Source organism: Accipiter gentilis, chromosome Z, assembly GCF_929443795.1.
Source record: "Accipiter gentilis chromosome Z, bAccGen1.1, whole genome shotgun sequence".
Classification (NCBI taxonomy): Eukaryota; Metazoa; Chordata; class Aves; order Accipitriformes; family Accipitridae; genus Astur; species Astur gentilis.
The window spans coordinates 26,676,034-26,688,595 of record NC_064919.1 but is presented as its reverse complement, the minus strand read 5'-3'; the positions used below and the strand labels follow the sequence as shown (position 1 = coordinate 26,688,595).

General features: G+C 36.0%; 1 protein-coding gene across 17 annotated transcripts in view; it reads left to right on the top strand.

Annotated features, from left to right (window-relative positions):
* The window catches only part of FER (FER tyrosine kinase), a 196,723-nt gene that overhangs the window by 18,961 nt on the left and 165,200 nt on the right, over positions 1 to 12,562 (top strand). For 16 of the 17 annotated variants that reach the window (XM_049795612.1, XM_049795617.1, XM_049795618.1 and 13 more), the window contains 3 exons: positions 301 to 559; positions 4,676 to 4,849; positions 8,105 to 8,204. In XM_049795612.1, the coding sequence (XP_049651569.1) occupies positions 353 to 559; positions 4,676 to 4,849; positions 8,105 to 8,204 (481 nt within the window). In that variant the 5' untranslated portion in view covers positions 301 to 352. Of the gene's footprint in view, positions 1 to 300; positions 560 to 3,215; positions 4,544 to 4,675; positions 4,850 to 8,104; positions 8,205 to 12,562 lie in introns of those variants that run through there. The other variant, XM_049795621.1, reaches the window with a different exon arrangement.

Sequence of the window (12,562 nt, the reverse complement as noted above, 5' to 3'; positions counted from 1 at the left end):
TCTTTAGTATCTGTCTTAGATGCTTTTATGTATTCCCTCATAACTCCAGTTTAAGTTAGAGAGGTTTTTTCCATTTTGCACGTGGAAACTGGAGGACAGTTCTGGGCCTTAGATCTCTACCAGCATAGATGGGTGTTTGAAAGAGTGCTCTGACCCTCCTTTTGGTTTATTTTGAGGAGGCATATGTAAGTGGTTAATCCCATGGTTAAGTTATTTCAGGGTTTAGACATTAATAGTTGCTCTTTGTCAAATGAAGTTTTTCTTTTGATACATGTCTCATTAACCTTGTTCTGCTTTCAGATGTGGTGAAGAGCCTGTATTTTCACCTGTGTGGTAGATAGTGCCTTAAAAAATGGGGTTTGGAGGTGACCTGAAGTATTCTCATGATGCTTTATTAAAACTGCAAGACTGGGAACTACGACTGCTGGAAACGGTGAAGAAATTTATGGTAATGCGAGTAAAAAGTGATAAGGAGTATGCGTCCACTTTACAGAATCTTTGTAATCAAGTAGATAAAGAGAGCACTTGTCAATTGGATTATATCAGCAACGTGTCCAAGGTAAGACTGAAATATTTTGAATTTGGAATATCCTTGGAAATAACAGTGCTGGGTTTATTTTTGTTTGGTTTAGTTTAAGTTGGATTCCTGTTCTTTCAGCTTCTTGAGAGTTAATGTTGCCAAAGTATTTTAAATGGGCTCCTTTTAGTTTCTCAATGGAATATGCAGAAGTTGAGGTCCAATTTTGCTTTGAAAATAGTAACTGAGCTAGAATCAATCCTGAATTCTGAAATTCAGTATTTTAGGTTCCTGGGTTGAGCCTGATGCTTTGTTTAGTGATGAAAATAGAGTATGCTATAGCAAGCTTTTCTTTTAAGACAGTTAAATAGGAACTATTGTTTATGTTATATAGAATTTGTGACAGAAATAGAAAAATGCCAGGAAACCAAGGCAAAGCCTGGCATTCCAGCTGTTACTCACACTGCAGTGTGTATTGTAAAAACAGAACGTTAATTCAGGATGTTTCTCATAATTGTGAAGTTATTTTGTATCCAATTTAAAATAGCTGTGTTGACTTTTTATAAAGGTAAGGCTGTCCTTCCCCCAAATTATTAATTTTCAGATTTAAAGCAAGTCCAGTAGAGGTACTGATGAAGCAAACTTCCATATTTCACCTGTCTGTAAGCTTCACTCCTGACTTGGATTCCTTCCTGACTAGAGAAAACTATTAATTCTGTTTTAATGGCTTATTCAATTCTTGGCACTTCTGCTGTAGCAGTGGTTACGCAGTCCCTTCAGTCTGGCATGAATCCTGATCTCCTCTCTGCAGGAAAACACCCTTTTCGGGTCAAGTTAAATTTTAGACAAAGCAGTTTTTATGTAGTGAGTTTATGGGGTGGCTGCTTGAATACTAGCTATGGCATAGCTCTAGGAGCATGACTGCTCCTTGTGCAGCAGTCTGGATTTATACTAGATTAAAGTGGCAGCGTGTGTGAAAGCTCTGCTGCTATAGCTAGCCTGCTTCAGCTGTCCCAAAAGTAGCACTGCACAGTGTTTATCTATAACAAATTCTGTTGTTGCTTCCTTCCCCCCACAACAATTCTTGTCTTGTAAATTGACATACTACCTTTTTTTTTTTTCATCTGTGTGTTTTGGTGGTGTATTTGAAATGCTTTTCACCCCATTATATGTCTTACAGTTTGTTATGGATTTTGCTATTTAAGTTGTAACGATTTCCGTAAATAAATATTAAATTGTTGTCATTAGCCTAAGATTGGCAGAAGTCAGGTATTTTCTTCAAGCTTTCTACTATTGGATCCCAAAGTTTTGTATAGAATTATTGGTGATATGACTAATAATTCATACTATGCCTGCCCCACTAGAATTGCCCTTATGTGCTAACTAAACTGTTTTCCAGTTCTTTAAGGTGATGAAATGGAGCGGATTAGGGCTAGAATAGTAAAGGAACATTGGCAATCAGAATATTTAGCATTATAAGGTATAAGCAACCCTTAACCTTCATGTAACTAGTTCAGTCTAGGGTAGTTCATGTCAGTGACATGGGCACTTCCTGTGAGCAACTCAATTTTACAAAGTGGACTTAAGTCATGTTCTTTGGGGGTTGAAGGCAGGCATGTGTGTCACATTCTGAAATCTTGTTTTGGATATAGGCACTCAAGTTGTTATTTCAGGATTTTTTTTCTTTTTTTTTTTTTTTTCTCCTCTTAAGGAGATGCCATTTTTCTCTCAAGCCCCATCTCTGATCCCTACATCTTTGTATAACAGGAAAAATACTCATATGCTACTGACAGATCTTTTGTGTGGGCTTGTCTTGAAATTTCACTGTGACCCTGGATTTTAAAGTTGTGTAGTGACACATTGTCTTATTGGTTTTGGCAGTTAAAATGTCTGAATTATTGATTACTTTACTCACTTCATTCTAATTTATTATTTCATGATACTTTTTCTCTCTTCCTGACATGTTACAGAATCAAAGTATGACCCAAATATAATGGGACATAAATCCAGTATCTTACATCTTCTAAGATTTGAAATACCAGCATATTAAAATTTTGGTATTATATGGCATCAGAACCAAATACCAAGCTGTCTAATCTTTTATGTTTGTTTGTTTGATTTTCTTGTACATGTACAGCAAGAGTGAGCACTTTGAGAGAAACGGTGTTTGGGAAACTCTGTCCTATGTTTTTTTATTCAGAGGCAGCAAACTTGCTGGAAAGCATAGTGGCAGCAGCTGCTAATGCTAGAAAAGCAGTATTTTTAAGTGCTTTCCAACAGCTCTTTTGTGTGTGTATACATCTAAAAAATACTGTTAAAGCAAACAATATTGTATTTTATTGCTTTTGATGGATTGTGGTTATTTTCTGTGAAAGGAAATGCTTTGCCTTTTCTACTATCCCCACCCAGCTGCTTTTCTGTCCCATATAAATCCCAATTTTTGAAGCCTTTCCTCAAGTACAGCTTCTAACTTTAGGTTTTCCTATATAATCATAAAAATCACAGAAATCCTGTTTAACTGATGTTTTATCAATATGGAAAGAGGGATGTAAAGAACAGGAAAATGTTCATTTTTTTTAATAAAAAGGGAAGTTTTTGCTATGTTTCTGGCTTACTCGGGTTCATTTGATGAATTGTAAGCGAAGTATTTCTTTAGAGTACTTGTCCTGCTGAAAAGTGCTTTTGCTGTGATTTTCAGGGTTGATTGAAACAGTACTGCCTCATCAGTAATAAATCAGCCTTAAAGAAAATGGAGAACTCTGACTACATTTTCACCTCTGAGACCACTCTTATGAACTCTTCTATAACCACAAGACCCACTCCTCTCAGACAGATGTTTAATGGTGTTTTTATCCTGTGCAGCATTGCAATATGGCTTCCGATGTCATTGGAGAGTGTTCTGTAATGGAGAGGTGAAACAGTTTTCAGCCATAGCTGGGAAGCTTTAGGCTGTGACCTTTTACACCACCACACTAAGCAGTCTAAGATAGCTCTGTGCCAGTCTGTGGGATATTTATGAGCTAAATGAAATGTTGAAGAAGGTTTAATATATATATATACAGGAGTTAACTGTCTTTTGTTTCTTTCTCTAGAATACAGTTTGCATTGCAGCATTATCATGTAGAGATGGAAATATTATGTATATATGTTCATATATGAGATGTAAGGAAACCCCAAAACTACCAAACAAATTAATTTTCTAAGTTGTGATGATGTAAGGTGGATTTCTGTTTTTAGTAAGTGTAAGATAAATACTAGTAAAACTAGCATACTAGCTGCCTTCAAAACCTGATAATTGTATGGCATGTAGCCATTCTGAAATTTTAGACAGAGCATAGCATTCAATATCAGGGAGTTATCTCTAAGGAATCCGACAAAGTCTGACAAGGATCTTTAGGGTAACAAAAGCTTTTAGTTGAATTGAACTTTAATTTCATGTTCATATCTGTTGTGCATTGGAAGTCTCTCTGTTCATATTACAGTTATTAATCAAAGTTCAAAGCCACAAATGGCACATTAAACTGTCCTGAAAACTGAATGACAGAATGGCTAAGGAAGTTATTAAAGTAGGGTACAGAAATATGTTGGGTTACTATGACAGACAAGTAACTGCTTGTGTCACTTAACCTGTTAGCACCTCATGCTTTGATACTGGTGGCCTGACTGATGCTGTCAGTTATGTGAAGCAGCTGACGAATGGTATCCTTTTAAACCCTAACCACTTACATGCATATTACTCTGAGGTATTTAGACAAGGCCAGAGAAGTCAGCTTGAACAGAGTAACTGTGGCTGGGAAACAGGACAGCAAATGACACAGGAACGTGCTTGTCAGGGGTTTTGGGTATGTATTCCAGAAAAGGTTGTAAAGCCTTCATTGGTGTTTAGAAGTACTAGGACAGTGTTGAAGGCTGAACATACAATATTGTATTTTTGTCTCTGGTGCTTTTTTATGATTTTGTGTGTGTGAGGAATGATTCTGCTGTAGCAGGAAGAGCTTTATTTTAGAGACTCTCAAGTGCATTTGGGTAAGTTTAACATTCTTCTTTTACTGAATTTTTTAAACAGTGATGCATTTTTTCCCGAAGTTCATGTTCATCATTTGGTTATTTGTAAGCCAGAATAAGTAAGTGCTTTTCTGCTCTGACTTTTTTTTATAGTCTTGGTTGCTTGTGGTACAGCAAACAGAACAGCTGAGCAAAATAATGAAGACACATGCAGAGGATCTTAATTCTGGACCTTTGCATAGGCTTACAATGATGATCAAAGATAAGCAGCAAGTTAAGAAGAGTTACGTAGGTGTTCATCAACAAATTGAAGCAGAGATGTACAAGGTATTTTATTCAACAGTGCTTTATAAATTTATTATAGTTTTGCATGTTTAAAAAGTAATATATTTAGAGTGGATTATTTTATTTCCTCTGTTTTTGTTTGTTCTATGGTAAAAGTAGTGATTTGTCGTATGTAGAATGCCTAGTATAAATTTTAGGTATTTGTTCCACATTTTCTCTCCCCTGCCAGCTGAAAAGGCAGAGATGGAAAACTTTCTTCTATATTAATTTCTATGGACAGATAGCACTGGAAAAGTTCTTGTTCCAGTAAAGGATGATTCAGTGTGACACTTCTCTATTCCATCTCTCTTCCTGTTCACATTCCGCTCTAGACATCCCTGGGACTAGGGCACTGAAAACTTTTGTTAATGTATACCCTTGACAGTCCAGACTGTTTTGGGTGGGAACAGGATTCAAGTCCCTGTTCTAAAAAATAAATCAAGTGTAAACCAACCATTAAGGTTGCAGATGGAGCTCTTTAGGGCCTTTTCTGTTACATGTTCGTTGTCCTGCTTATGTTGAAAGCACTGTATTTAGTCAGTAAAGCTGACAGAAATTGCAGTTTCATTCAGGTGCTCTGGGGGAAGTTTAACTGCAAATATCAAAAAATAGATTGATAGTCTGAAAGATCTACTGAGAGAAGGAAAAGCACTGTTTCTTCTTTCTTCCAGCAGAGACTTTGAGATTTGGAGTAGTGTAATTAAAATGTAACATCTGAGTAGTACAACACAAAAGTCATGGACTACTGAGTGGAAAATTCTTGGGCTGGTTATAAGAAGAACTTTAAACTAGTACTATACATATATTAAGTTAAAAATGTTGTCTCTAATAGGACTGCTTCCATAATATGCTAGGATCTTGGCATCTTCCCCAGGTATTGACTATGGGGAGTACATCCTTTTTGATGCATGCTCACTAGGCTGTCTTATCTGATAAAATTTCCAAGCCAACTACTCACTTACAACCACTTATGGATTGTTGTATCTAAAAATAGTCAGGATGGAAGAAGAGGAAAAACTGATAGCGTATGTTAGAAATAATAGAGGTTAAATATAGAGAAAATTGGGCAAACGGAGAAAGAAAAAAAGAAACATAAGAAAGAGATGCTAGTTGAAACAAGGCTGCTGGAAGTTCAGGTATACTTTTAAAGATGGTGCAAACCATGTTTTTTTCTGTTAATAAATTAACTCTAATAAAACCGTCTTTTAAAATAAGGCTTTCTCAAAAAATATAGTGGATATTGAGCATTCCCCAAATGATTAATTGCAAACCATATTAATTTTAATTAATTATGGGCTGCATAGCCACGCAAATATTTTGCATCCTGATGAATAAGCTTGCATTGTTATTTGGATTCCCCCCCCTCCTGATTTTCCTAAGAAGCATTTGAATAGCATTCTGGCTAGATATGATATGTTCTTTCATTGTTAGCTGACATTGTTTGTTCAAAGGTTTGTGTCACTGGAGCACTTACAGAACGGTTCCCAGAAATCCAAAATACTTCTCGTGTTCTGTGGTATTATTTCTGCTTTTGTTACACACAGAAGCAAAATACTTATTATTTCCCACGACATTATCCAAACCTTGTGAAGATCAGTGTCTGTGCAGTTCATATCTTTAGGATATACTGGCAAAAAAAAAAAAAGTGTTTTTGTTTAGGTGAAATGCATATATGTCATCCTTTCTTATTCTAGACACCTCTACAGTGAGGAATCTTTTTGATAAAATTCTAAAGGACAGTGAATTACCATGTCTTTTACACAAATATAGTAAAACTTGTACCTTGCAGATTTATTCCAATTCCCATTAAGATGTTGGATATTTTTCTTCATGAAATTTGAGGGAAAAAAGTACAATACTATGCTAGTTAGATGGGCAAGACTTTTTGATATAAAAACTGGCTTTAAGATAATCCTGACCATCTTAGTTCCTTAATTGTTATTTGAGGACAGAGGTGCTGTTGGTTTTGTTCTTGTCTGTTGGAAGAACACAGAATCAGTAAAATATATTTTACAATTATTACAAAGGTTTCTTAATACTAGTGGCCGGCTTACCTTTTATTTTCCAGGTTTCTGTAAAAGAAGCAGTTCCTCGTTATTTATGTCTTAATTGTGTTCACTGCTTCCTAATTTCATCTTTTTCTCCATTTCTTGTGGTGTCTTTATAATACAAGTTTGTCATAAAGTTATTTTTTCCTGTATCACCTCTATTAGTCTATAATAACAACAGTTGTGAGTATAATTTACAATCTGTAGGAATAGGAGATGAGAATATGGGACTGATGTGGAGAAAAGTTCCTGCCTTTAAATCTTTGCAAATTTGGCCCAGAAATAGAAACTGTAGATAGCACCTTGTTGGCTCTTTGAGGAATTCCATTAAGTTTCCAGATGTTGTTATTGAGGGTTAAAGTAGTGGTGTCTAGGGCTTGCCTCATGACAAAAAGGAGAATTGTGAACTCCAGCCTTCCTCATGCCAGCTGCAAGAGGAACGGACTTCCTTTTGTGCACATTCATCAAGGGGAGCACTTCCATTAAATTAAATTCCTCTTCCATGATTTCTCATTGTGAGTGTATTTTTCTTTTTGTCAGTTTTTTTTTTTACTTTTTCTTACTGTGTATGCCACCTTTTTGGTATTGTAGGGGCTGGTTTGTTATCAGCTTTTTCTTTCAAATTCATGATTTGTGATTATTTCTGAACAGTGCACTATTTTTTTCACACAGTGAATCGAAGTTGGGGATAGAAGAGACTTTTCCTTTTTAGGGATTTAAGTCTTACAACAGATAGATTGGTTCATGCACAGTTGCTGTTTCTAAGCCATTTGTACAAACTGTAATATCTAAAAATTCTTCTATCTTGCCTTTTTTTGTTGTTTTTTTTGTTCTAAAAAGTGTCTTTCCAATGCATAGAACTTTTTCATCTAGTATAATTTATTAAGCATCTTTTTGGTGTGTTTTTTTCTTTGTCACTGAAATGAAATAGTGTTTGTGATTAGCTGGATTTTCTAAATGTATTTTTCATTACACTGGTGTGGATGGGGATTGCTGTTTTAGCCTCTTACTTCATTTGACACATTTTTTGATTTTGATTTTTACACCATGTAATATCCTATTAAGATTATCTCAAGGCAATGGAAAGTGGTAGTAACATCCTTATTTTGGAAAATAACCCTGTTTAATTCTCTTTCACTAATGCTATGAGGTTTTTTATATGTTGAGGGTAAGTATTTTTAATACTTTTTATATTTCTGTTTTCTTAAAGGTCACAAAGACAGAACTAGAGAAACTAAAATCTAGCTATAGACAACTAATAAAAGAAGTAAATTCTGCCAAAGAAAAGTATAAAGAAGCTGTGGCTAAAGGTATGACTGACTTGTGTTAACTTCGTCTATTTGTTAGTGCCATTTTCAAACTTGCTAAAACTCATACAGTGGAATACGGTAATGTTTTTATTTTGAGCAACTCTATTAAATATAAAAGCTTATTTAGTATCTTAAGTAAGACAGGCTAATTGTGATCATGTGTACTTGGTAGTACTCTTTTTAAAAAATCTTAAGATAAGGCATAGCCCTTCTTTTAATATAAATGGTAATCCTTTTAAGTTCTTCTATTATTCCTTAAGTGGATGTATTTGAAATGTAAAATTGTTTAAATGAACTGTTAACAGTGGTAAGTGGGTTGCAACTCCATCTCATCCACATTGTAGCTGCAGCCTCCTTGCATCCTGTGACCTATTACGGTTGCTGCAGTAGCATCACCATCAGTTCTTGACAGTATAAAGGATCTGACCTTTGTCAGCCTTTAGCAAAAGAGGAAAAGAATTCATTTGCACACTGTGATATTTTTAAGAATTTTGGGGAATGATGTGTCCAAACTGCATGGATTTTGATTCCTCTTCATTTGTGCTAATGATCAGATAAAAGAGCCTTTGGTCTATGATGTATTGAAGTATCTTGGTAGTAATTGTCCTTATGTGCCTTTCTAAGATTTTTTTCTTTCTTCAGAGAAAATTAATTGGATGGCAATATGTAAATATAATTCCAAGATTCATCTTCAAGTTTTTGTATGGCTGCCTAAAATGACAGTTAATGTCCTTGGTTCTGTTGTACTAGAATTCACAGTGCAATATTGTAGCTATCAGTATCATATAGTAGCTGAGATAAAGATTGTTTCTTTCCAACTTTGTCTAAAATTTGGAGCGGTAGCTGATATGTAAATGACAGAACAGCATGGGATAAGAGAAGTTATACTTAGCACTGTTTAGCTTCACCTTTTTTTTTTTTCCTTTTACTGATGTTTGTATTCACTTAATGTAAATACATACTCAGTTGTTCATTTCATCCAGTTCCCCAGCTGTTTTCTACATATAACTTTAATTTTGTTGCTTAGTTTATCCCCAAGTAACTACTTAACATGGGAGCATATAGTATGTAACATGGAAAACAGGAATAGAATGCAAGTCACACAAAGGAATGACTGCTGAAATTTCTCTGTTTTGGAAGTGTAGTGATTTTGAAATTTAGTGACTGTTTTGTTTTGTTTTGGAATAGCAAAGCCATCTTCTAGTGAGAGAGTAAGTTTACTACAACTGCTAGTGAAAGAGGTACGAGTGGCTCTCTAGTTTGGGAGGAGAATTATTTCCCTGGTGTTTGGTTGAGTTGTTAAAACTGGTATTAAAGTCTGGGCTAAACACACACAGTAGAGGATATTAACTGAAAAGAGTAAAGCCTGGCAAAGTTACAAACAGTGGAAAGTGATCTTCTGCAGTGGTAGTTGTTTTTAAGTTTGTCTGCAGTCACAAAGTATTCTCAGGTAAACTTGAATTACTGTGTGTTTTACTTTACACCAGCTAATGGAACAATCACTTTGAATCAACATGTTGATGCCCTAATGCAGGGTTACAGCTGTTTTCACTTTCTGAAAACACCAAGAGGGCCTGTGGAAAGAGGAATAAGAGAAGGGTTAAGCACTGAATAATGATACCGGTTAGTTACAGGTTTTATTTGTGTTAGGGCAATGTGAAGGCAGCTGGTAGGAATTTTTTGATAGTTTTGTAGTGAGGAAAAGGGAACTGCTTTCTAAAGTATGCAGGAGCTTCATCATGGAAGGCTTTGTGCTCTCCAGATCTGAAGAAAGGTGAAAGTTTCTGAGATACTGGCTCAGGAGCTGTGCTGGGGAACTCTCTGCTAGCACTGCTTCTGCTTGGGCATGGTGTAAGCAGTGGGACAGCTGTGTTGCAGAGGGTGCACCACTGAGCTTTGGCTGCCACTTGGTCCTTAGGATGGATTGCGCTGCCCTGTTGTGGCCACTATTGTCTGCATGCTGTCTCAATCAGAAGTGACTAATTTATCTTGTTTGTTCTAGCCATTACCCCATTTAGTCATTCGTTGCTACTCCTTTCTGGACCAGTGATTACCATGGGAATCACAAATGCAGCCTGGTTGCTGGTTCTTGGGCATGGAGACCCCAGGTGTCAGGCAGTCTGGTTGGTGTTACTTGTTTGATATTTTTGCTTTTTTTTCAGTCCTTAATTCTTACGTTCTTTTAATGTATGGTGAGAGAAAGCAAGCTGAGAGGGGATGAAGTCAGCAAGCTGAACTACCCCACTGCATCTCTAATGAGGCATACTTCAGCAACTGGGACTATGGACAAATTGATTCCAATAGTCTCTTCTGGATTGGTAAACTTCAGGGGAAAAAAAAAAGTAGTATGTACTGGGAATGCACAGCATATTCCTTTGCAGAATTGGGGCATCAGGGTGTGCTGGGTCATAGTGCATACTGTGGTCATTGGAGCAAAATGCAAGATAAAAATTTAGATAATGAAATGGACAGCCCTCTGAAACCTTTTGGATGTGTGATACTGACAAAAATGGTGTAGACTTCTTACAACAAGGGTCCAAAATAACACTCACAGATGTGTACAACTCTGAGCCTACAATGCTGTGCTGACATCAGTGATGCTGAGTAACAAGGTAAATAGAGTGTGGCAAGTTGATGGTGCTGCTGCAGGAAAACGCATCAAAACAAAATTTATGCCAAATGAGAAAGACATTGTTTGGCTAAAGAACAAGTCACAAAGCTTCTAAAAAAAAGTTTCATAAATAATGGGTAAAGAACACAAAATAGAAATTGTAGAACAGTTGTAGGTATCAAGTGTGATAGCTCGCTACAGTTTGAATCTCATTTGGTTGGATCAGTAACTGCTTCCGCTTAAGTTTGCTGTTTCCACAATTATTTTTGTTTCTGCCGAATTGTGCATCTTTATTAAGTGCAGTTCAGAATGTCTCCGGGGGGGGTGTTGCTGATGTTTTCATCCTTGAATTTTTTGATTAAACACTACTTATTGCTATATAAAAAAAGCTTAAATAAGGAAATGATGCGTACATGAAATCATAAACAATAATTTTCTCTTTGCCTCTTTTACAAAAAAATTTGAAAAGTATTATTAATGCTTAACAATTTAACAAATAGTAAATAGTAAAGCAAAAATATATTGATTCTAAGTATTTAATTTCGTAATTTCATTTTATGCTGCTACAGATTTCCCTAGGCTGGCTTGTGTTCCCTGACAATGTTGTGATTTAGAGGAGACTAGAAATATTAACAGTACACCTAGCACATTATACAACATTGCATCTGCTGGAAGAATGTTTTCTGATCCCTGCAACTCTTGTGATTTAATACTTCAGAACTGATGTGACTAATGTGGTACATATTGAAGTTGCAGGACAGCATAGGCTGTATCTATGATAAATAAGGAAGCTGTTGAAAAAGCTTTCATTAAATCAAATTATCATCCTACTATTCTTTGTAATAGCTGAGTGGCAGAAAATACTTTTATTAGGTGGCTGGCACATCGTTCTAAGATGCCTGTAAAATTGTGATTATACTACTACATTTCCTGGTGGCATGTGTTGCCTTTAGTTGTTCCTGAGATCAGGGAAACTCCTAGTAGGGTGTTTTCTGAGTTTATTTTTGACTGAAACTCTCACATTGTTGGGACAAAACAAGTAACACAGGATGAACTGGTCTGTCTTACAGACGTCAGCAGGCTGGATGGTTTTCAAATTAATACGCTATTGTAAGCATTTCAACTCATAGACACTATCAATGCTTGTAATGGCTAAGGTTGTTTCATGTGTGTAAAATATAGCTTCTAGAGCAGCAAAGCCTGGGGAGTGCAGAGCCAAGAGATCTTGGTGACTTCTTGTGGAGTGTGGGACCAGCTTGGGCATATTGCTCCCACTCAGCATGGACATGCAGCCCCAGGATATGTTCTCCTCAATCCTCACAGACCAGCACTCAGGTCTGAGAGAATTTACTAGTGGTGCTTATTAGCTCAAACATCTGACAGCAGTTCAAAAGATTGCACTTTAATTTTTGCTATTTTTATACTATGTTATTTGTTTATCTTAAGTTATCTGCTTAATGTTGAACTAATTCTTAAATCAGAAGTTTAGGTCTGGTATTTTGTAAATTTGAAATCTCTAAGTATATAGAAATAGTTTTTTCTCATTAGAAAACTATTTGTTATTTGCAGTCATTAATTTGTTGAATAAAGTTTGGGAAAAACTTCTCATCCTCTTCTCAGAAGTAAGCTGAGTGGAGGAGGGAGTGGGTGTTTTTATTTGTTGAAGAAACACGTTCATGTAAGCCTCTTGCAAGACGTAAAGGGAAAAAAGCCCTTGGAGATTAAAAGCCAAGATCCTATCTTTATG